The 25,037-nt window shown below is 44.1% G+C and overlaps 1 protein-coding gene across 5 annotated transcripts in view; it reads right to left on the bottom strand.

Annotated features, from left to right (window-relative positions):
- dennd5a (DENN/MADD domain containing 5A) overlaps positions 1 to 25,037 on the bottom strand; it is a 367,813-nt gene that overhangs the window by 61,795 nt on the left and 280,981 nt on the right. For all 5 annotated transcript variants that reach the window (XM_078549185.1, XM_078549187.1, XM_078549186.1 and 2 more), the window contains one exon: positions 10,656 to 10,784. In XM_078549185.1, the coding sequence (XP_078405311.1) occupies positions 10,656 to 10,784 (129 nt within the window). The remainder of the gene's footprint in view (positions 1 to 10,655; positions 10,785 to 25,037) is intronic.

Genomic DNA, 25,037 nt, shown 5'->3' with positions numbered 1-25,037 from the left:
CTGAGGTGGCCTAAGGGCTGGGGTTTCCTCTTCTGGAGGACAATGTCCTCCCCCTCTTCTTGCTGGTACCTGGAATGGAGAGAAGAGAGAATTGGTGATTGACTAGGCTGGCTCAAACATTACCATCACTCACTGTCATTGTCCGCATGTTGTCTCTGCATAATGGATGCCCCCTCACTGCGTTGCTCGGGGAGGTCAACCTCACATCCTCACAGGCATGGTCAGTGTCCTCCACTGCCAGTTCTGCAGCCTGCTCTTTAAATAGGGTGAGTGTCCTAGCACAAAGGAGGATGGTTGTGGTTGTTAGAGGTCAATCGTCTCAGTCCTGGGACAACGCGGCAGGAGATCCTCAGGGGGGTGTCCTAGGCCCAACCATCTTCATCAATGATCTTCCTTCCACGATAAGGTCAGAAGTGGAGATACTCACTGATGATTGCACAATTTTTAGCACCATTCGTGACTCCTCAGATACTGAAGCAGGCCATGTCCAAATGCAGCAAGGCCTAGGCAACATTCAGACTTGGGCTGATAAGTGGCAAGTAACATTCGTGTCACACAAGCACCAGGCAATGACCATCTCCAACAAGAGAGAATCCACCCATCGCCCCTTGACATTCAATGGCATTACCATCGCTGAATCCCCCACGATCAACAGCCTGGGGGCAAGCATTGACCATAAACTGAACTAGACTAGCCATATAAATACTGTGGCTATAAGAGCAAGTCAGAGGCTGGGAATTCTGTGGGAAGCAACTCATCTCCTAACTCCCCAAAGCCTGTTCACTATCTACAAGGCACAAGTCATGAATGTGATGGAATACTCTCCAAATGCCTGGATGAGTGCAGCTACAACAACACTCAAGAAACTTGACACCATCCAGGAGAAAGCAGCCTGATTGATTGGCCACCACCTTCAACCTCAACCACCAACACACAATGGGAGCAGTACAAGATGTACTGCAGCAACTCACCAGGCTCCTTCAACAGCGCCTTCCAAAACCACGACCTCTACCACCTAGAAGAACAAGGGCAGCAGATGCATGAGAACACCACCACCTGCAAATTCCCCTCCAAGCCACACACCATCCTGACTTGAACTATATCGCCATTTCTTCACTGTTGCTGGGTCAAAATTCTGGAACTCCCTCCCTAACAGCACTGTGGATGTACCTACACCACATGGATTACAACAGTTCAAGAAGGCAGCTCACCTTCTCAAGGGCAATTAGGGATGGGCAATAAAAATGCTGGCCTTGCCAGCAAAGCCCACGCCCCGTGAAAGAATAAGAAGAAAACATCAGTGCTGATGCCCCATCCGCTGATAGTGTGTGACATCCATGTGGACTCTAGCCCTTAGGCTGCCTGATGTCCTTTTAAGATTGAGAGTTTGCAGTGAGTAGAAGTTTGACTTACCCTGCGGGAGCGGATGAGATCATCCGTTTACTGCACTGCCGAGAGGCCCTTCTTTGGACCTCACAGGCACTCACCTCCCTGGCAGCCTCCTCCCAGGCTGCCATGGTCAGACGGGAGGACCTCCTGCTCCCATCCCTTGGAAAAGCAGGAAGTCCTCTTTCCACAAACGCCTGGAGGAGAATCCACAAGGTGCGTGCACTGAACTGTGGGGCTGAAGGTTGCCGCCTCCTTCTGTACTTTGTTTTAATGAAATCTGACTTGAACTATATCGCCTGCAGTGACTGTATGGCTGTGCGGGTGCCATTTAAATATGGTCCACAGACATTGCAGCCTATGAGATGACGGCGGGGCAGAGATTTGACGTGCTCCTCACAGATGCATAATCAATGTGCTGAACAGCACAAGATCTCATGTGTTTAACCACCCTACTCTCCAGCGGAAGTCACTCCAACTTCTGCTCCCACCACCAGACTTAACCTCCAGGATAGAAAATTCCACCCTTACTTACAATTACCGCCCCATTGTTTTTGGGCTTCTCAGATGTTTGCCTACAAATTTACTCTTCTATCTCCAAGGCCTGAATTTTCAGCTCAGCGGGCCTGGGGACAGTCGGGAAACGGACCGCCAACCACGATTTCACGCTGGCTGGCCAATTATCAGCCAGCCAGTGTGAAACGCATGCTGAAAAGTTCAGCACTGCCGGGTGGGGCCGGAAGGAGGGTGGGTGATGACGTCAATGCGGGCACGGGCGAGCACTGACAGAAAGCTCCCTGAAGGCAGCGAGCTGCTTCAGGGAGCCGAAGACCCGAAACCCAGGGAATAAAGTTTCTAAAATCAGGAAAAAACTGTCCAAGCATCCAAACAGGCACCTGAACATATAGATTATAAAAATGCTGTCCACAGATTTCTATGTTTATTTTATTTAATTATGGAAACCTCATCCTGCCCTTGGATGAGGTTTACTGAAAAATGGAAAGGCCGTCGGGCCAATTTTCCCGTCCGCCAACCGTAAGTTTGAAAGGGCCATGTAAAATGACAAATAATTGCACCGTTAGTGCGCTTAATTGCCCTCTTAATTGTCAGCTTCCGACTTATGCGCATGCCTGCCGTCCAAAACATTGCGTGAGCGCGGGATGACGTCGGAACGCTTGCCCGGTGTCACTCTCTCACAATTTCTCACTCGATCAGGTCGGGCACACGGCTGCTCAACCTCCATAACATTCAGCCCCAACTGTTTGTTTGGAGGTCCATTGTACGCTCTCAGGAGTGTGATTGCCCTTTTGTTTTTCAGTTCAACCCATATGGTCACATTTGATGTATTTCTAGTTTATCATCCCTCCTCACAGTTGGAATTGTTTCTTTAACCAATATTGCAATCCACCCTCTTTTATTATTCCATTCTCTATTCAGTCTGAAAACCCTGTAACCAGGGATGTGGAGCTGCCATTCCTGCCCTTCTTTAAGCCATTTCTTTACCGAGATTTTTCTTACAGTCAGGAGAGAGATGGTGGCATATCTTTCCCCTTTCTCCTCACCTCTTGGTTGTCTGCAACAAGGTGTATGTTTAGACAGAGTGTTTTCAACCTTTTGAGCGTTGTGTCTTTTAGCAATAGACACAAAGTAAGCTTTTGGGTAAATTTAAAACAGTAGCAAAGATAACGTTTATCCACATAACACCCTGAAATATAAACGCAACGAAGAAAACTCACTCCCTCAAGCACACATGCACAAGTAAAGCTGGATTCTAGAGACAAAGCATGCATTTTAGTTATGAACAGAAATACAAGGAGGGAATCACTATTTAAATTTGGTCCTTTAAGATGCATGCATTGCAGACTTGGATGGGTTCTTTCTCGTGGTTCTTTGGATGAACGGAAGTTGGAAGCCTCTGGGTTTCTAGACAAAGTTGAGAGTGAGTTTCTGTAGAGATGAATCCTTGCAGGTGAGGACAAATTAGTCCCCACCTCTCTGCGTGGGTTGACTGGTGAGAGTGTTGATAAATCCTGTGCATTGTGACAACGTTATACGTCAGGGGCTGGTGTGGTCCTCTTTTCTCACACATTGTTGATCTCTGTCACCTTGAGGCATGGACAAAGGGTATGTGGGAGACTCGGGAGCTGTGTAAGTAATCTCCTACCCATTAAAAGTTCTGATGAGCAAGTCCGTTCTGCAGTGGTATAGACCGGTAACTCAGTAAGGCCAGGTCGACGTCATCATTTTTTCTTCAACAAGGTTTTGACACTTAGGATCCCTCTTTCGGCCTCACTATTTGCCTGTGGGTACCGAAGTGAGCTGGTGATGTGGACAAAGCTGTATGTCTCTGAAAGTGTTGAAGCGGTTATTGGCGAACTGGGAGCTGTTATCAGAGACAACCAAATCAGCATTAGCACGTGTGGCAAAAATTTCCTTCCACATGGTAATAACTGCCATCGAAATGTGCCCGTGTAGCCGTTTGATCTTGGTCCGGTGACAGTAATAATCCATGACAATAAAGGTTTGATCCTTGAAGACAAAAAGGTCCACTCTGAAACGCTCCCATGGTTGGGATGGGATGCAGGACGCATCAGTGGCTCCTTGTGGTCTTATTTATAGATGGCACAAGTAGTACAATTGGAACTAATCTCCTCAATAGCTTTGGAGATGCCATCCACCAGACTAAATTACGGGCTCTAGTCGTGCACCTGGTGATACCCAGGTGTCTCTAGTACAGCCATTGGAGAATGTCTAGCCTGAGGAACCTGGAAATGACTATCTGATCATTGTGGCTTAACAAATCATCCATGAGGTTAAGATAGCAACACTTTCGAAGTACTGAGCAGAATACAATTGCTAGGAACATAAGCAGGCCTTCCAGTAGTACAGTTCTTTCGTATTTGTGCCCACTCGGCTGCTCAAATATCTTCTCGTTTCTGAGTGGACAGCAATAAAGGTGGGAAAAATTATAGCTTCTAAAGTCAAATTAGCTAAATAAAAAAATTCAGATTAAGATGCAGCTTTCGGTTATCTGAATTTATCCCAAGTTGAATGTTAGATGCTGCTTTAAATTAGATAATTTCATATCTTTTCAGTTCATTGTAGTGGAATCATGCATTTCTGACAATAGCAATTGACAAGTGCAAAATTACATAAATTGCTCTTCATTAAGAGTTTAATACCAAAGACACAAAATTGTAAAGCTCAACTAAAATACAATAGAAGTTTTGAATTTTTGACTTTTTTTTTTCAAATGCTATAGGTTCCTTCACCATCCCTGTCTCCTTTTGTACTTGTGCATCTTACAGTCAATGTTTGATGGAATTGGTAAAGTCAGGCTCGTGCCATATTCATAACCAATGCAACTTCTATTTAGTAGATAAAAACAAATTAAAGATTTTTTGAAACTTCAAATACACCAGTCATTATATAGCTACAAAGTTTTAGAATATCTGCACTCTTGTCCACATTAAGGTCACTGCTAGTTGCTCAGCAGCAGGATGTAGAGTTATGTCCAGCATGGACAGGTCACTGATTCTATTAGACTCTCAACGCAGTACTGAAAATATATCTCTAAAATGACCTCAGAAAAAGATTTCACCAGAATCTTGCATCTCCTATTTCTGTGCTGTCTCCCATTCTCACACTTTTAAAATTGACTTTTCAAAACAAAGTCAACTAATGCTACAAGTAGATAGTGCCTTATGTGCAGGATATCCCAATGCACTTCAGGGCCAATGCATTATTCTTTAAATGTAGTCACTGTTGTAAGGAAATATGGTAGGCAATTTGACCACAGTAAGGTCTCATGAAGTGTTCTTGGTGGTATTGGTTGAAGGAAGAACATTGGGGAGGACACTTAGAGAAGTCTCTGTTCTTCTTTAGTCACTGCCATAGGATCTTTTAAGTCCATCCAAATAGGTAAAGCCAAACTCCGGTTAACATCACAAATGAAATAAAATGCCAGAATAACAGAGCATTGAATCATCAGTGTAGATTGCACGCTCAAGTTACAGAATGGGGTTTGAACCCACAACCTTCTCATTCAGGCTCAACCTAATTAAGCTGAGAATTGATAAGTGATTGAATAACATGCTGCACCTGAAGCATAAATATATACCAAATTGATGGTAGTTGTTTAACTGTGTGGATGAAATATGGACAGAATTTTGGATTCCTGGAAGTGAGACTGAAGGCAGGAAGGCTGAAAACTGGTATTCAGAGAGTGGCTTGCCAGGATGCCGGTATCTTCCTGCCACTGGTCCATTTTTCGCTCCGGGCAGAGCGGTGAGAGAGTGATGGCCATTCAACGGAAGCTGACAGGAATTTACCAATCGGCTTGCGGGCTCCCCACTAAGGTGGCCTCCTGGTGGAAGATCTGGGGGGGTGGGGGACAGTGGAAGTGAGGGAGCACTCCATTCAGCTAGGGACCAGCTGTCCCAACACCAGATGAGGTCACTGGTCATCCAACGAAGGGGTTACCCCTCCATGATAATGGTCTGGCAACTCTGGCTTTCTTAAATTTAACTTTTCTCAACCTTCTTTTCAGAGGAACCCCCTCACCATAACATGCCCTATCTCTCTCTCACATGCATCAGTAGCTCCCACGTTGAATGGTGGGGCTGTCGATGTGTCATTGCTGAAGGGCCTCCTATTAACCTTTCAGACTCAGGAGCCATCCAATGGCAAGCGCAGTCTTTGTCCACGAATTGGCCAACCCTACAGAAATTGTGTCAGATACCTGACATCAACATGATGCAGTGTTGGGACCCGGTACTTCACTCTTCATTGGGGGCCTCACCCCAAAATAAAAACAGAGCGCGATGAAATGTTAATTACTTTGGTCTTTAAAATCCATCATGTCTTTTTCAGGATATGCTGAAATCAAACTTGGGTCCATCATTCAGAATTGGATTCAGAAGAATTAAAGGAGTTTTATTTCTAGTTTGATTCTGAAACTGGCATAATGAGCTGGATTTTCCCAGCCCTCTGGAATGAGATAGGTGGCAGGCGGACCAGGAAAACAGAGACATTGTCATAAAGCTATTAATGTATATAATATTTGGAAAATATTTTTCTTTTAAAATAGATGTGGCTTAATTGGATTAAAGCCAACTAGTCTGGGTGCTTTGATTGATACTAGTTTTGATATGGAAGAGAGATAGCGTGCATTTGCATTTTCTGAACAGAGCATTCAAGAAGTGGGGTGAAAACTTGACGCTTATCTAGCAGATACCAAGCAATATGTTTATATTACTAATAAAATTGGTACAATGAATGGGGTTTCATTGTTAAAAGGTAAAATTCAAAGAGACTGGTGAGACAATGAGAATTTGAATTCAATCAGTGGTGGTAGGTATAACTTCAGTAGTTTTCAGGTGCGCAGAGCAGAGGCAATGTAAAATCAAAAGGCAGCTGTGAGCTTACAACTGGCTCCACGTTCTGAACCTCATTTGCCTGGTGTTTGGTTAAGTCTATGGGTTGCTGTTGCCTTAATGGAGATTAGTTTGGGAATTTGTTATAAGTTATGATAGTAATAATTTGTAGCCATGTGCATATATATTCTTAACTTAATTTAATAAAATGATTCAATTAGTTTAATGTAAAACCTCAAGAACTGATGGTCTGATTCCTGAATTTAGAGTCGCATCTCAAGCATAATATTTAAAATTATAGGTTATGACAGTTGTTTAAAGTTTCCCTCTGGGGTTTTTAAATAACTCCGCTTTTCCAACTGCATCGGTCATAACAACAGCCATGCCCGGACCGCTCCCCGATGCATTCTCGGTCGGGGGGAACAGGCTAGAAACATGTCAGCTGCCTGCTCCACAGAGGCAAGCAGCCAATTAGTCCAATTAAGGCCTCACGTTGGGGCCACTTTGCACTGGTAGTTTACCAAGGTTGGACCAGCTCCCCGCTGCTTGCAGAGGCTGTCAGCTCAATCAAGGCAACCTCCCATGGCAAACCACTGGCTCTAGGACCCAATGAAGAAGTCTCGGGGATGAAAGACCACAGCCCTATCTGTAACTTTTTTTATTCTTTCACAGGCTGTGGGCGCCACTGGCTAGGCCAGCATTTATTGTCCATCCCTAATTACCCTTGAGAAGGCAATGGTGAACCGCATTCCTGAACCGCTGCAGTCTATGTGGTGTAGTTACACCCAAGGTACTATTAGGAAGGGATCCCTGGAGTAGTCCTTCTCCAGTGGAGGGGTTTTCCTGGATTAGTCCCATGGAGGGGTTTTCCCGCTGACCCAATGTCCCTACCTGCTTCAGGTCTCTTTATTTCATGCATTCTATGCAGGCAACTGAAAGCACCTCCATGTTTAGGTGTCCTGGTGTGCCTTGGCAATGCCCATCTCTCCTGGTGAGACTGCCAGCCTGGCATCGCCGTGGGCCCTCTGACTGGGCCTGCGACCTTGCAAGCCCACCTGCCCGCTGTCCTGAATTGGCCGTCTCCATGTAGGCCATTCAATTACCAATCTGCTTGATCGGTACCCCATATACTATCTTAAACATTCATTCCCTCCACCACTGCCACACAGTGACAGCAGTGTGTACCATCTACAAGATGCACTAGAGCAACTCACTAGATCTCTGTCAACATCAACTTCCAAACTCACAACTACTACTACCTAAGGAAAGAGCAACTGATGAATGGAAACACCACCGCCTGCAAGTGCCATTCCAAGCCACTACATCCTAACTTGGAACTATACTGCTGTTCCTTCACTGTCGCTGGGTTTTGACAAATAGGTATTCAGTGCCGAATGACAACATGTCAACAACTCAGAAAGCCAGCCACATGGCAAAATCACAGTACTGTGGATAAAATAGTTGCTAGAGGAGAAAATGAAGTGGCGATACACAGTAACAATGCACTGAATATAGATTGTAACCTTAATTTTGATAAATGCATATTGTAATCTTGGCCATTGAGCATGACTTTGTGATAGTTACTAAGTAAAATGCAGCTAGGACTGAGATGTGATACAGTTAAAATTTAGTTAGGCATCCATCCGTCTTTGGAGACGATGGACTGTGCCCAGGGTGTATGTCACTTCTGTACTGAACATGTCTGTTGTGGCTGTAGAGGCTGATTCGTGAGTGGCAGTTCCTTCCTCAGCTGGCACAGATAAATATCATTGGCCCAAGGCCGACCGATATTTTATCCTTCTGGCGGGCTCTCTTCTCCCCCATTTGGTCATTTCTCTTGCCCTCTGCTTTTTCCATGCCTTTGCTGACTGCTTGCCTCCAGGTCAGCAATAAGGGCTTCCCATACCTTGACTCCAATCCCGGTCAACTTGAATTCTCATTCGCAGACATCCTTCTATCGCAGACATGGGCTCCTGCTGATAGCAAGCTCACCAGTTAAATTACTTGGTGATAATTTGGATTGTTAATTGACGTTAATATCAGCTTACTTTTTCTGAAACCACTAACATTAATTCTGATAATGGTAATCCAACCGTGCAGATGATGTAACACAGAGCTGACAGGACAAATGCTGTGAAAGTAGGATTCTGAGACAGTCTCAACATCAAATTGTAAACTGGCAAATAATTTGCACATGCCTGGTTAAACACACTAGCCCATGCATACAAGACATTTTTCTATTCTGCAGGGTTGTCTCTGGCCAATTCTCACACTTCTGCCAGTGTGTATATGGCCCACTCTAACCCCTGCACTTGTGGTTTTAATAGCTCTGTTAATTTGATTGGTTTCAACATAATATTTTGTGTTATTCAGACCAGCAATTTCTCCTCTTTGCTAAATAGGTCAAAAATGATTGATATATGCTGACAGGCAGATCAGCGTTTAACTTCACAGACTTATGTAATAAATTTATCTAAAACAGCCAAGCCATATAAACCTTGAAGGTCTCTGGTCTGATATCTGCTTTATATGAAGTAAAAACTAGTCATCACAACTTTCAGGAAACAGGAACTAAGCAGGGAAATCACAAGGAAAAGATGACAAGGCATTCCTTTACCTAAAAAGGTATGCAGGATCCTGGGTTTTATAAATAGAGGTACAGAACACATACGAATGAAAAGGTAGGGAAGTGGGACTAGCTGAGTTGCCCTTGCAGAGAACTGATATGGGCATGATGGGTTGAATAGCCTCCTTCTTTGCTGTAGTCTTCTGTGATTCTATGATCTAGGATGTAATCTAGGCCAGCACTTCACTACAGTACTGTGGGATTGCTGCACTATAAAAGGTCTATCTTTTGCATGAAATATTAAAATAACTCCCTCTCTAGTTGTTTAGATGGATATAGAAGCTCCCTTGTCACTGTCAAAAAAAAACAGGGAGTTCTCCCAAGGTTCTAGTCATTTTAACTCTAACTAATTTGCGACATGTTTGTTGGGCTTTCCTGTGCACAGAATAAGCGACTACATTTTCGTACACATCAGTAACTAAGCTTCAAAAGTAGTTTATTAGATTTGGAATGCTTTGAGAAGTCCCGAGGACATAAAGCATTATATAAATGCAAGTTCTTCTTGTTTGTAACGGTTATTATGTTGATCCCTCATTGGGAACTAATGAGGACCACAGTAGACAAAAATTAATCCAGAACACCATTTACTAGTCCTAATTCTGTTGCGTTACCCTCACTTCTTTCTGCACATTCCCAGTTTATACTGAGTTGGCTGAAGTCAGCATCATTGTAAGTGCCCTTATCTCATTGCATAACATACCATCACCACCTTTGTCCTGTCAACAGAGTTATAACAGACACTTTCTGTTAATCAAGTCTCCAATCTGGCTAATAATTCAAGCAAGCCTATTTCATTCTATGCATTTCCCTGGTATGTGGGATAAAAATAGGAAATATTAGTGGATTTAATCAGAGTTTTCTACTGTAATTTAAAGGCAAAAATAAAATATAATGCTCAAAAAAAAATCAAATATCATAACTTAACTTCCATATTACAAGGTTCAAATACTGCTTCAATGCAGTGACTGCATTCTGAATTGCAAAAAATCTTTTTCCAGTTTTGACACCATCTTGGAACCACAACTTAATTCTAGTCCATTTGAACACAACTTGCATTGGATATCAGCCATCGTGTAAGCTGTGGTGCCATCAGGTTGACTCAGCTATATTGGGAATTCTGTAATCATATATGCTGCATAATTTTATATTTTTTACTGGCCATACTAGTCTTTTTTTTTATATAACTTAATGGTTTACACTGGATACAATGAAGTATACAACAAAGATAACCCTGGATAGTTATATGAACAGTATACTGTATTCCTTACTTGGTTAATTCATGGTCTGAGAGGAGCTGCTTGAGATGTCTGGACAGCAGTTTCTTCTCCATAGAGAGTCTCACCCAAGCTCGAGCTTTGCCCACATCAGTTTTTATCTCACCAATATTCTGGATGTGTCTGAAATAGGAAAAAATGATTCAGATAGTAAATCAATCCATTCCAGCCCTGCTTGTCACAATAGTCTAGTTTTGTGATCTCTAGTGGTTCTGTGGATTTCTGCCAGAAACACATTGTAGCTTCTACAAAATCTGACAATTATTGAGGAAAAAGTGAATAAAATACATAGACTGATGACAAATATAAAAAATTCCCTCTTTATACCAAATATAACAAACATAACACACTGCAACTTTTATAGCCATTTACAGCCCAAACTAAATGAAGGAACTGCCAATCTTGTAACTAATTTATTATCAGGTATACGAATGAGAAGATTCTAGCATAAAAAAAAACCTTTCAAAACACAAATGCTCATTAAGACAATTTCAAGATGTGTATTCACTTCAATTTCAAGACCAGTGCAGGTAAAATGTTCCAGATAGGTTTTCTTCTATGCAGTAATTTCTTTTAGTCTGTGTTCAGTGGTTAAACTGTAAACAAATCAGCACCAATAACTTGGTATTGCATTTGATATTTTCAAAACTATCAATTAATTCTTCCATAGTGATTTCAATTTAACCAGCATCACCACCACCCCCATTACTATATACACATGTACAATGTTATGGCTACAGCAGGTTTGCTGTGCAAACCAAATCCCAGAGTGAACCTTGGCTTACCCTTTTTTTTTGCATTCTGCCACTTATCAGCAGCAAGAGGTCCAGTAACACTTTTGGGATTTTAAAAATTAAAAGTAAAAGTTTTATTAACAAGTACAAAAGAAAACTTAAGCACACAATGTTACAGTTACACAATTAAGGCTAGTCTTGCAAAACATTCCCCCAAAAACTCTCTACTTGGTTAAACTCACGAGTAAACACCTTCCAGGCAACGCTCCCTTATAGATGTCTACTATGAAATCCAGTAATATTACACAAGGCAAAGGTTTGTAGCTTCAATAACGGCATACCACAAGGCCTCTTATCCTCTTCCACTCTGCGGTGGAATCCCCTTCAAAATAAAACTGTTTGCTGCAGCCCAACACTCTTCTGGTTTGACTGAATTCAAACTGCATCCTGCTCCAGCTATAGCTCAATAGCTCCAGCTATCTCCACCTATCTCCATAACTCCAGCTCAATAGCAACTCTAAAATACCATTATTTCCCTTTCATTTTAGTTCCATTGTTCTCCCACCTCTTTGAAATTCAAACCCTTCTAATAAGAGATCTTTCATGTTTCCATCTTGTCTTTGTTTTTGTGTCAAGAAACTATAATATCCCCATTACTGTTTACTTTTGGAACTCCTGCAAGATGCAAACATATTTCTTGTCACTTTTGACTCCCCTTATTCAAACAAGCTCTCAACTTATCTAAAAATATAAATGTTAGATCCAACCTATTTACTTGTACCTCAAACTTAACAACTATACTTTTTAACGTGGTCAAACCCCCCAGATAACCTGACTCCTATCAATCTCTTGCCCAGCTTGTATAACCTCTATTCATTGCAAAACTAGTGCTTTTGAAGCTGTTTATAACAGGACTGTTGCATATTAAATGTTTTGTGTTTCAATTTGCAGTATGTTCCTCATGTTTGTTTTTTTATCATCATCTCAATGACCAGGGGAAATCAATCTATCACTATGTACCCTGTCTCAAACCTCCATAACATAAAGCATTTTTATTAGGTCACTCTTTAACCTTTCCAGCACTAGTGAAGAAAACCCTAACTTTTCAAATCTCTCTTCTTAAGACTGGAACCCATCATCCCTGGCAACATCAATACACACTGCACCTTTTAAATTGTTTTTATCATTTCCTTATAATGGGGTGCATAAAAAACTTCCTCCAACTGTGGTCTAAAGATCCTATTTTATCATTTTTTTTGTCTAGAATACAAAACGAAGATCATTTTGACTTTATATGGCAATATCTACTTGATGTTATAATGATCTCTGCCATCAGTTGATCAGTTGAAAATCATACCAGTATTTCCTGTTCTATTGTTACTTCCAAAATGTAACCCTACATAGAATTACAACTACCAACTATCTTAACAATCCACTGGCCTTTCTACATCCTCCTGCTGTCTTTGTCTATCCCTGTAACAATTTGCCATAACCCCATATTTTTAAATAAACAAATTTTGATATTATCTCTCAATACCTTATTCAAGATTATATATTTATATGTGGATGCTTGTGAAACACCACTCACCACATTTACATTCAGAGAAAATGTTTTACTATGCCATCATTTTCCACTAGAAGTTTGTCTGCTTCAGCTCTTAGCACCTGTACTTCTTCCTTTGCTATCCTGCCCCTCCCAAAGAAAACTCATAAAAAGATAATCTGCAATGTAATCAACCTTCTCCATTAGGGAAAGAGCTGAAATGCAAGTCATCTGACTGTTATGATAAAAAGAGTCAACGCTCCCTCTCCACAAACGACATTGTTAACAGTCCAAAGTTTTCATATGTAGGCAATGAATGCTTGTTATGGCACAGCCAATGGTAAATGCCGAGTTGTTCAAATCCCAGAGGGAAACTTGAGACAACTGCCACAATTATTTTTGCAATTTGTATGTTTCGAGATGTGGGCTTTGAATTCAGTGATAAGACCACCAAACCTCATAGGTTTTTATAAAACTAGATTAAACATTTATTAATGATTTTAAATGTCTACAACTTACTACTATAATAACTTCTAAATCCCCTAGTTAATCTGACTCTCAGTTACATCTCCATTAAGGCAACAGTAAGACACATAGATTTTAAAACACTCAGGCAAAGAAACATGATATCCTGGACAATCCAATTCAAAGTGAATTTTCTTAACTTCAGTTCATTGTGGACAGCACCTTGAGGTGTAGATGCTGAAGGCTTTTCACACTTGTTAGATCTTAAATACCAGTCTTTAACAGAGCCTTCTCTCCTTTGTACATATTTCTCCTTTGAATGCAAATTCCCATTGTTTTACTGTCTTTGGACTTTACCTCCCTGATCATAAAAATTCATCATAGTACCAACTTTACCAGTAACCTTTGGGCAAAATAAACACACTGAGCAGAATTTTGCCCTTGGATGGCATGCGGGTCCCACAGGCTTGGCGGCAGGCAGGCAACCCCCGCCACCGAAACAGGGCCCACTGCCATTTTGAGTGGGCGGGCCTTAACGGCCTGCCTAACAGGAAGTGCTTTGAGAGGGGGGAGGGATTTCACATCTGTCAAAGTGCGTTCTTTCGCGCATGCGCACGAAAGAGCGCACTGCTCCCTGAGGCAAAGTCCTGTCTCAGGGAGATTTGTGACAGATAAGTAAAGTCTAAAAATAGAAAAATATTAAAATTATTAACATGTCCCCCTCATGTGACAATGTCACGTGAGATGGGACATGTCAATAATAAACACTTAAAATTTATTACATTTTTAAAAAACTGACATGAAACTTCATCCCGCCAGTGGATGAAGTTTCATGAATAATCTGCAGCCCGCTGGGGCTCCTGGCCTACCCGCCAGCCTTAAGCTTGGACGGGCAGGTCTTTAATTATCTTAACTAGCCTGTCAATGGCCTCAACTGGCCATTGACAGGTCGGCGGGTGGACAGCTGATTTCGCTGTCCGCCCGCCTTCCTAAATATTTAAATGGACCAGGATGACGTCGGGGATTCCTCCCTATGTCATCCCGCGTCATTTTCCCCTCGACGAGCAGGCCCCGCCCCCAAATCGCTGAGGGGAAAATCCTGGCCACTTGTTTCTGAGCTGCACCTGGTTAGGTGACATATTTCACTCCACCTTTGAAAACAATCTAGTCTGGTTTATTTAAAAATGCAAATGTTCTTTTACACCTTACATTTTAAATTTCCCCCATGTTTACCTACTTAACATTTCAAACCTAGCTTATCTTCTAACACATCAAAGCCTTCAGACCAGCTGCCTTTAATCCAATTAAGTCTCACATGCACATAGGCACATATAGACACAGATACCACTATTATACAATAAATTCAATAATGTTTTTATATCTTCCTGACAATTTCAGGAGAGCCCTGAAATGGAAAGTCTTGCATTTCAAAAAATGGGCTTGGGCATTCATTATTTATATCTCTGCAGCATTAGTGTTAACTAGGTTGGAAATGATGGGAAATCTCTATGGTAAATGTATTTTTCCCCGTACTTACTTAATGTATTTCCCAGTTGTTGTCGTCAGGCTAACTTATTAAAATCAAGGTATTGAAATGGTACAAGAGCAAAATCATAATAATACTCAGCCAACAACTATTAGTAACATGGAAATGTTTTTCTCTCCTCATCTCCTGGAATTGTTGATTCCACAGATGATGTTCATCCTCCAACAGTGGTATGTTACAGATTACTCAGAGTCTGAGTTGCAATTGCAATATGCACTTTTACACGCATTCTATAGTCTGTAGCTATGGTAGTGATGGTAGAGGTTCTAATTTTTTTCCACTGAATGGTTGACCAGGAATTTCTCCGATTCTTAGTGCCTGCCATTGACATGTGTTGGAAGGATTTGCGGGTTGATACTCAACTTGTTTGGCTGCATTATGAAGGCATCTTCCTTGGCCATCAAGTCCTGGGAGTAGGACTTAAATCCAGAGCTTCTGGCTCAGAGCAGAGACGCTATCCACTGTGCCACAAGACTGCCACAGTGTATCTATAAGCTCTTTTGAGCAAAACAATTAAACAAATTATCTAATTAACAACTCCTTAAGGGGGCACTGTAACAAGACTCAAAAACTTTAATGGAATCTTATTATACTAAACTATCATTTTGGGGAGTGAATGTGCTCTTCAGCCCCTGCAGTGCCTACCGGTCGCGGAAGGCCTCAAGTGTACCTGTGGACATTGCATGCTCCTTCTCCAAGGACACCCGAGCAAGTGTCTCTTTATAGTCTTGTGCATGCCAATGAAATAAACTGATTAACTAATGAACAAATAAACAAATTGACAGCCCCTTAGAGGGGCAAGTATCTCTTTCTACTCTTTTGAGCATACCAATAAAACAAATAAACTAATTAATGAATTCAAAGCCCTTTAAAGGGGCATAAAGCTTACTGCACCCGTTAATTCCAGGCGGTCTCCCATCCAAGTAGCATAAGAGGTTATGAAATTGCACCTTCTGCATTCTATTTTCATGCAGAAAATGTTGAAGTCAAATAGATGAGCTGACATCAGGGATTTATTCAATAAAGCATCCAGTGCTTGTACTAGGGCATAATCTCCTACACCTTCCACATCTTCAGGGACAATTGTAAGAGATGCTGAGGATTAGATCTCTTGAGTACCTGTACACTATTATTTTATACTTTATGTTTTAATATACTGTTGAAGATTAGAACTAAAAAGAATACTGTTCTTTACTTTCTGAATACTTGCATATTATTTTACACTTTATTCTTTGAATGGTCATAGTACAAGTATTGCGCTGTATTCCATTGGTAAATGGAACTCTGTTAACCGGCATTTTTGATTAACCGACACCATCCATTCCCTGCGCATGCTGGAAAATAAAGATTTTACTGTATTCATGTGTGAACCTGGACACAGAATCCAGCAAGTTACTGCTCATCCAACATCCACACCTGTAAATTTCCATCCTGGATTGGTGGATTGCAGAAAGATGCAAAAGTCCCGGCATTCTTTCACTGCACTATTCCCCACCCCAATTTTGCTGAGATAAGGTGCCACAGGAATCAGCACTCCCAGGCGGCCATTATTTACATATAAATTCAGACAGCATATGTTAGCCTGTTAATTTAACCATAGGAACAGCACAGTCAAGCGTGAAAATGTTCTCGCCCATTGCCCACACACGCATTTCCCAGTCAGAGTCACTAAGTATCAGGCTGGAGGGTGGTTTGGACTGCCAATATTGCAGTTAGCAGCAAAACAGAAGCACTTCAGGCCCTAGCCTGTTCCTAAGACTGCAGTGGAAATTGCTCTCTCCACTTCAGTGTGCATCTAATGACTAAATGACTGGAGAGGCCTAGTGGCATAGCGTATTCCGAGCAAAGCCATGCCACTTCTGACATCAGGAGCTGAAGACACTCCCCTTGAGGTCTGTCTTCAGCTCAATGACAGCTAAATGGTTTGTAATGATTTTGAATTTTGTACTTTTAATTGCAGCTCCTCCCAGCAGCACTCCAGGCTCCATCCCCTCGTCTCCCTCACCCGACACCCCGCCCCCACTCCTGCATCCCCTGTTTCTCAGTCCTGCCGATATTGGAACCAGCGCATGATGAAAGTGCTGTTTCTGACATCCGCGGGTCTGAGGAACCAGGATAAGGGGGAACCAGAAGTGCCAGAGAAGTGAAAGTGTTTTCACACTCTGACTGATTTAAAAGGCTGCACTCTTGAGCAGGCTCTACAACTCATAGGCGCAGCTCTAAATAAATCAACGTAAAGACTATTGTAAGTGCTGAGTAAACAGCCCAAGTTTTCACACTGACAGATCTTGGTTGAATATTCCCAGAAGTTGCAGTGCCATTGCAAACCTCAACAATGGCGAACTTCTCAGCACTCACGACTATTGGGATTGCAAGATCCAGGCCATCATTTTTCGTTTACTGTCCTAAAGCACTTGAGGTCAATTGTGACACTCTAATTGCAGTTTAAGGCAATAATGTTGTCCACGGTCAATTATCTTATAGGTACTTGTTGTTTATGTTCACACATGAAAATGGCTATATGGTTGAAACACTTATTCGAATTATGAAGTTTATAAGATTGATATGTTTTAAAACTGTATCTCTGATTTAATGTAAAAATGAAGGGATCATGTGACCTATTCCAAAATCTGCCTGACAGCAAACATTGGTGGTTTGATTGTTGGAGGTTAAAAGGGCCCAGATTGTTTTACTGGGAAGAAGGTGCAAGATGTTTATGCTTGGAGACAATAGCAGCAGCTTGTGTGCTAACACTCGATAGACTGAGAGTCTCCAAAGTCCCAGAAAAATGTTGAGAATGTTGGGCTGTAAAAGGTTGTGCTTTAAACCTTCCATTACCTCCAAGATAAAAGAGAGTTGGGGTCTCAACATTTCTATCTGATAACAAGACCCATGTGATTCACACTGCCATGGAGATGGGCTTTGAGAGGCGGAAGGTTTCTAAAATATCCCTGAAAACTCACTCAACAAAGTTAGACTGCTAGGATTCCTGAGAGGGAGAGCAGCTGTAGGCAGCAATACACTGTAGTTCATCATGCAGGAATGCACATGGAGATCATGCTCGATTTGAAAAGACCAAATTCATTAGGAGATAAAACGAGGATGGAAGGTTTGCCTAGCGTGTGCTAGAGGAAGGAAATCTGGAGGAAAACTCTCACTGTGAAAGAAAATTCTGAGATTAAAAGTTCCCAGCTGGAGCAAAAGAACAGAAGTAAACCCTCAGAAGCTAAGAATCACCTTGGGTTGGTTCCGGGAAAATTGAATATACTTTACATTATCCTTTAAGTAGATATCTGTGAAGCGTATTTTTGGTTATGCTAAAAGAATAAAGTGAATGTCCTGTTTTGTGGATTAAAGCATAAGATGCCTACAAAGATAGTGTTTAGTCAATAATGCTTTTAGCCTTTTGTTACAGTAAAAGTCTTGAGGCGTGAAATCTTGTCAAATCATCCTTTCAGCTATTAACTGGAAGCTCAAATTTCTTTTTGAACATTATCCCTCTCTACGGAGATCATCACACACTGGAGAGTTGCAAAAAAGGGAAAAAAAGTATAAGTGGTGCACCTCATTTCAACTTCCACGCGCAGAGTAATATAACCAAGTCCAGGGGCCTGGTTTTCCTTCCGGGGTTGGGGAATGGAAATCAGGCTGTTTCTGGGTCCTGATCCCGCTTTGGGGGGAAGTAATCACAGGTCTCAATTTTCATGGAGGCGGACTATTAATTGGCTGGAGGGTGGTTTGGACTGCCAATCAGCAGCTAAAGGGGTGGGAACGGAGGCGGGACTGAAAGAGAGAGGGTCAGATTTAAGCCCATCATGACAGCCATTATCATGGCTGCCATTTTAGAGATTTACTTGTGGTAGTACACATGGAGCAGGAAAGGCTGGAACCCAGTTTAGGGCTGCTCCTTGCTTTGCTGATGCCAATCTGTATATGCTCTGCAAGGTAGTAAGGGAGAGGAAGGAGGTACTCTTTCTGGAAGGTGGCAGGTGAAGGCTATCTTCCCAGACCAAGCAGGCCTGGATCAAGATTGCCAAGAAATTGAGCAGAGCGTGGTCTGCGAAGAACTGGGTCCAGGGAAGGAAGAAGTTCAATGACTTCATTCATAACGCCAGATCCTCAGGACAAGCCTCCAGGTATTCAAACTCCAGCAGACACTCCAAATGTGGAGCCTGATGGCACATGCTGCTCCAGTCATGGGAGGAATGTGCACCTCAGGCACTTGCTGATACGTCAGAAAGGCTCAGAGTCAATGCTATCAAGGATTGCCAGGACTGATACATAGAGCTTCTCGTGAATATGAGTCATTGGCATTAGACATAAAGGTAAAGCACTACTGCCCTCTATCTCTTGCCCTTACAGGAGAAACGGGCTCACAACGTCTGCGGAAGGGCCCAAAGAGTAGTAGGGGTCACCACGGTCACTAGTCACCATCATGGAAGAGGGAGCCGTAGACATGGCCAGGGTCACTGACCACGAGCAAGGAAGGCAAGATGGGCATCCTTGGTGGAAAGGGTGAATAGAAAATGCAACATGTAGATTAAAAGGATGCATTGCCCTCTCTATCCCATTTGACAGCATGTCGAAGACTCAGCTGCATTGGGAAGCCTCAGCACTCAAGGCTTTCAAAATGCTCCAAACATTATTCACAAGAGAATGGTTGAGGCAAGCCTTCTGAAATTAGGCAGGGGGCTATGTGCAAAACTGCACGCGGCAGACATGGTGAGGGAACAAAAGTACGGACCTCAAGGACTTTGGCAAACAGGCACACAGGAACATAGGAGAAAGAGGAGCCAGAGAAAACATTGAAGGGATGATATCAGAAAGAACCAAAGACAACATCACCTGTATCCAGGCAGATTTTTGAGGAACAAAATTCGAAAGCAGCTTTTCTACTGTCACCCATTATTCAGTATTTTTGTTCAATCATTTACATAATAAATTCTGTTAACTTGTTACACTGAAATCATTGCTTGTTGCCTTTATGTCATGTCCCAAGGACAGGAAACCTTACAGTGGAGTGCCGCAAGGATCAGTGCTGGGGCCTCAGCTAATTACAATCCATATTAACGCCTCATACTTTACTCTTTGTCTGAGTAATGTTTCTGATGGTGCAAAGCTAGCTGGAAATGTAAGTTGTGAGGAGGACATAAGTGGCTGCAAAGAGATATAGACAGGTTAAGTAGGTGGCCAACAAGATGGCAGATGGAGTATAATCTGGGGAAGTGTGAGGTTATTCACTTTTTATTCTAAGAATAGAAAAGCAGAATATTTTTTAAAAGGCATGGTGTTCAGAGAGGCTTGGGTGTGCTCGCACAAGAAACTCAGTCAGCATGTAGGTACAACAAGCAATTAGGAAGGCAAATGGCATGTTAGCTTTTATTGAAAGGGGATTGGAGTATAAGACTAAGGAAGTGTGTCCCTAAGACATGAAAGGGGTCATAAACTGTTTAAATCAAACCTTACTGTTTTACTTATTTAAAAAGTGGACTTTGCTGGACCAAAATATGGCTGCTACAGATCACATGATTCACACTCTCTCCGTCTGTTTACATGCAGGAGAAGTGAAGTGTTTTGTCACTTCTTAACAATTAAGGGCAGGATTTTCTGCTTGACGTGTGGGGGGCGGGCCCTGCATGTCAGCGCGTAAAACGACGCGGGGTGACGTCGGGCGAGCGTCCTGACGTCACTGCGTGCCATCGTGATATTTCACTGGGTGGGCGTGCGATGAAGTTCGACGCACGCCCAACATTAATTAACGGGCTAGTTAAGGCCCTTAAATCGTCAATTGACGGCGATTTTCAGTGCACGGGCGCAACAGGCAGGCGGGTAAGAGGCTTTTTAATGAAACTCATCCACGGGTGGGATAAGAGGGCTCAAGCTGGTCTGTGAGTATTTATTGCAGAAAGATTTTTTAAACATGCCTGTGTGATCTGCAGCAATTCAGAACGAATTCCAGCAACTTTCTGTGTACTTTGAGCCTTCAGGTCAGCACTCTGCAGTCTGTAATCTTTATCGGGCCTGCAGCTTTCCGGAGGCCTCCATTCAGCCTGGGTATGAGTTCTGACATATCCACTGGAAGCAGCTCCTCTGAGGAGGGAGGGCTAGAATAAGGAGGAGGCCAGGAGTGCACAATCAGCCTCCAGGGGAGCCAACTTTGGGAGTACAGGCACATGCACAAGGGGCGCAGGGCCAAGACGTAGTCCAAGGTGGAAGGGGCTGCAGAAGACGCCACTATCCTGCTGCCAGGATATACAGGCAGCGAAGCAGCTACCTCAGTATGACTGAGGTGCAGTGCCGAAGGAGGCTCCGACTGTCAGGGGAGACAGTCAACTACATCTGTCAGATGATTGGCCCTGAGATCTCCCCTAACTGTGTGGGCGGACACCCCAAGCAAGTGGCTCTGAAGGTCACACTTGCCCTCAACTTCTTTGCCTCTGGTTCCTTCCAGGGCTTGGTGGGTGATCTTTGCAATGTCCCCCAATCAGCTGTCCACACTTGTGCCAAGGAGGTCACAGGCGCTCTGTTCAGGTGTGCATTGACCTTCATCCACTTCCGCTGGGACCAGGCAAGAGGTACAGCGAGCCAGAGGCTTCGCGGCCATTGCTGGCTTCCCCTGTGTCCAGGGTGCAATAGACTGCACACGTGTGGCCATCAAGGCGCCAGCAGGTGAGCCTGGTGCCTTTGCCAACAGGAAGGGATTCCACTCCATGAATGTGCAGATAGTGTGTGATCACAGGATGCTGATTCTATAAGTCTGTGCATGGTACCTAGGCAGCTCCCACGGCACCTACATCCTCAGACGCTCCCAGGTGCCGGGGCTCTTCAGTGCTCCGGACTGGCTTGATGGATGACTGCTGGGTGACAAGGGCTATCCCCTCAGAAGGTGGCTCATGACACCTCTCCGCCATCCAATATCAGTAGCTGAGCAGTGCTACAATAGGAGTCACACCTCCACAAGGGATATGGTGGAGAGAGCCATCGGTCTTCTCAAGATGCTCTTCCGATGCCTGGACCGCTCAGGGGGTGCACTCCAGTACCCCCCAGGTCGTGTGTCAGTGATGGTGGTTACATGCTGCGCTTGCCACAATCTTGTGTTGGAAAGGGGGGAACGCAGTGGACGATGAAGATGTTGGCGCAGTGGAAGCAGCTGCACACAATGAGTCCAGCACTGATTCTGAGGATGAGGAAGCACGCGGGAATGATTAGGGGCTAAACGCTGACCCGGGCCTACACCAAGGAGGCAGGGACACATGAGAGGCTTTAATCCAATGAACCTTCAGCTAGCTCCACACAAATGGATCAGCAGCACCAGCCTTGCCTGGCGCGATCATACTCGGCACTTAAGTGCTAAATCTGCAAGGTCACCAGCTGCAACTAAGGGCTTTGGACATAAACTTCAATGTCCACTCGAACACTCATGACATGATGCAAAACATACAAATGCAGAACAAAGGAGCCACCCTCAGCCATGGTAACACTTCTGGTTTTAATTTTCACCATCAGAAATTCACACAAAGTCAAAACAAAACGTTATTCAAGCATAAACAAATAATAAGTCCCTAATCTAGGGCGAACACAAAAGCACCATTGAGAAACCCGTGGTGTGCCTAAGGTGCCTTATGCTTACGTTTACGGATGCTATGTCTTGCTTGGAGTGGCATCTGAGACAGCCTGCTGACTCTGCTGTCCTGTTGGCCTCGATGACCTTGGCGGCCATCCTCTGGCCCATGCAGCCTATGCTGACCCCACCTGGGAGGGATCTGCCAGGTCCACAGCTGGCATCTCCCCAGTCGTCGCAGCCTCACCCGATGAAGCGGTCACTGGGAGAGGGGCGGAGCGGATGATGCCTTCATCTGGAGCGCCGTGAGAGGACCCCGCAGATACGACCGGCAGCTGCTCCGCTGACGTGAGGTCGCCCCAGACCTCCCTGCTCACCGGCGATGGATGGGCAACGAGCTGGGAAGCTTGAAGCCCACACGATCTCCCACATTGTCAATGACCAGCTGCGGCCACTGGCGCTGTGAGGACTTTCTGGTCCAAGCGTAACCCCAGGAGAACCTGCTTGTTCTCCAGGAGGCCCCCCTCCATGAGAGTCGCCACTCTCTCCATGGAGGATGCATGATGCTCTGCCATGAGGCTCGTTGCGTCAGTGATGCTCCGGGTGGGCTCCTCCACCACGGACACCAAGCGAAGCACAGTCTCATGCAACACTCCCAGATGCTCGCACACACCCGGCCACATTTCCTGCAGCTGCTGCGTCGCGGACAACTCCAGTGGCACAACATCATGCACCGACTGAGCATGTGCCTGGTCCCTTGCAGTCCTCCGACTGCTGGCGCCATTGGCACTCTGTCTCTGCCAGCTCCTCCAGCGATTGTGAAGTGCCCTCTCCACTGTGCCCTGGGACACTAGCCGATGTTGCAATGCCCACCGAGGTGCTTGTATCTGCGCTGGTGCCTGCCTCGTAGAAATGGTGTGACGCAGGTGACAGTTGAGGGCCCTCAGGTGTGAGAGGGGGCTTCTGGAATTCCTCCTGGCGGACAGGCTCTGATGATGCTGAAATTAACAATAAGGACAGGTAATCAGTTAGCGTGCACAGAGACATGCTTCATCCCTTTCCCCCTGGCTCATTATGCGCTCAACCTTCCAGAACCTATGGAGATGAATATTGGTGGGGTGGCAAATAGTCAGGAGGGCACCCTTACATTACAGGTGGGTACAAGCAGGTTGGTCAGATGGCCTAAGGAATGCCAAATGGAATGTTATGTGGATAAGTGTGAGATGATGCATTTGGGCAGAAGAAATAAGGTACTGGAATACACAAGGAATGGTAGGACCGTGGAAAGTAAGAAGGATCAGAGGGACCTTGCTGGGCATGTTAACAGGCCCGTTAAGGTAGTGGGACAGGTACATAAGGCGTTTAGGAAGGTAAATGCCATACTTGCCTTTATTAGCCGAGGAATAGAATATAGGAACAGGGAGGTCATGTTGCTAGTACAGAAAATGCTACCTAGGCCACAGCTATAGTTCTGCGTGCAGTTGTGATATACGTGTCACGGAAGGGATGTGACTGGAGTGGAGAGAGAGTGCAGAAGTCGTTGACCAGGATACTGGCTGGGCTGGAGAGTTTGACTTATGAGGAGACATAGCATAGACTGGGGTTATTTCCCCTGGAGCAGAGGAGATTGAGGGGTGACATTATTGAGGTTTATAACATTATGAGGAGCATAGATAGGGTCGACAGAAAGGAACTTTTTCCCTTGGCGGAGGGATGAGTAACCAGGTGGCATTGGCTTAATGTAAGGGGCATAAGGTTGACAGTTGATGTGATAAACAACTTTTGTACACACAGTGTGTTGGGAATGTGGGACGCACTGCCTGAAAGGGTGGTGGATGCAGAAACCCTCCTAACATGTAATAAGTATTTGGATGTGCAGTTGCGATGCCATGGCATATAAGGCCATATGGATAGTGGTGGGAAATGGGATAAGGCGGCTTTGAAAGGTGCTTGACACGCGCATCTTCGAAGAGCCGAGGGACCTTTGTCTATGACCCACACCTCTGACTCTATCAGTCTGTGAATGAGCAATGTTGCAACAATAACAAATCAAACAATCATCAGTGCTATAGATAGTGGGAGGACATAGTGGATGTCACTGTTGACCTCAAATACCTGGCCGTTCCACCCCAGCCTCACCAACACCAGTGGACCTGGGTGTATAGCGCTTCTCAAACTTCAGGGCCTCCTGCTCGAAAAGGCTCAACATCATGAGCTGGGCCTGGCCGCCTCCAGTCCTCAAACGCTCACACGCATTGTGAGTATTCTTCTCCTGAAAAACAGAGAAGACCATTCATTGCAGCTAATTGCACATGGACTCTGCATGCACATGCCGCACCCCAGCCACAATGGCCCATATCAGGCCTCCAGTGCCTCCTCTCCCCGCTACTGCTGATCAGTCACACAAAGATATTACGCCTGCTCCCAACTCCCCCAACGGCCACATTGGACACATTCTGCGTCCATCACTTTAGGAAACACACGGTCTTAGCTCCCATTAGCAAGGAGGTGCAACTACATACAGCAT

Source organism: Cetorhinus maximus, chromosome 9, assembly GCF_964194155.1.
Source record: "Cetorhinus maximus chromosome 9, sCetMax3.hap1.1, whole genome shotgun sequence".
Classification (NCBI taxonomy): Eukaryota; Metazoa; Chordata; class Chondrichthyes; order Lamniformes; family Cetorhinidae; genus Cetorhinus; species Cetorhinus maximus.
Note: the sequence above shows the minus strand (reverse complement) of the source record. Positions and strands in the feature narration are given on the sequence as shown.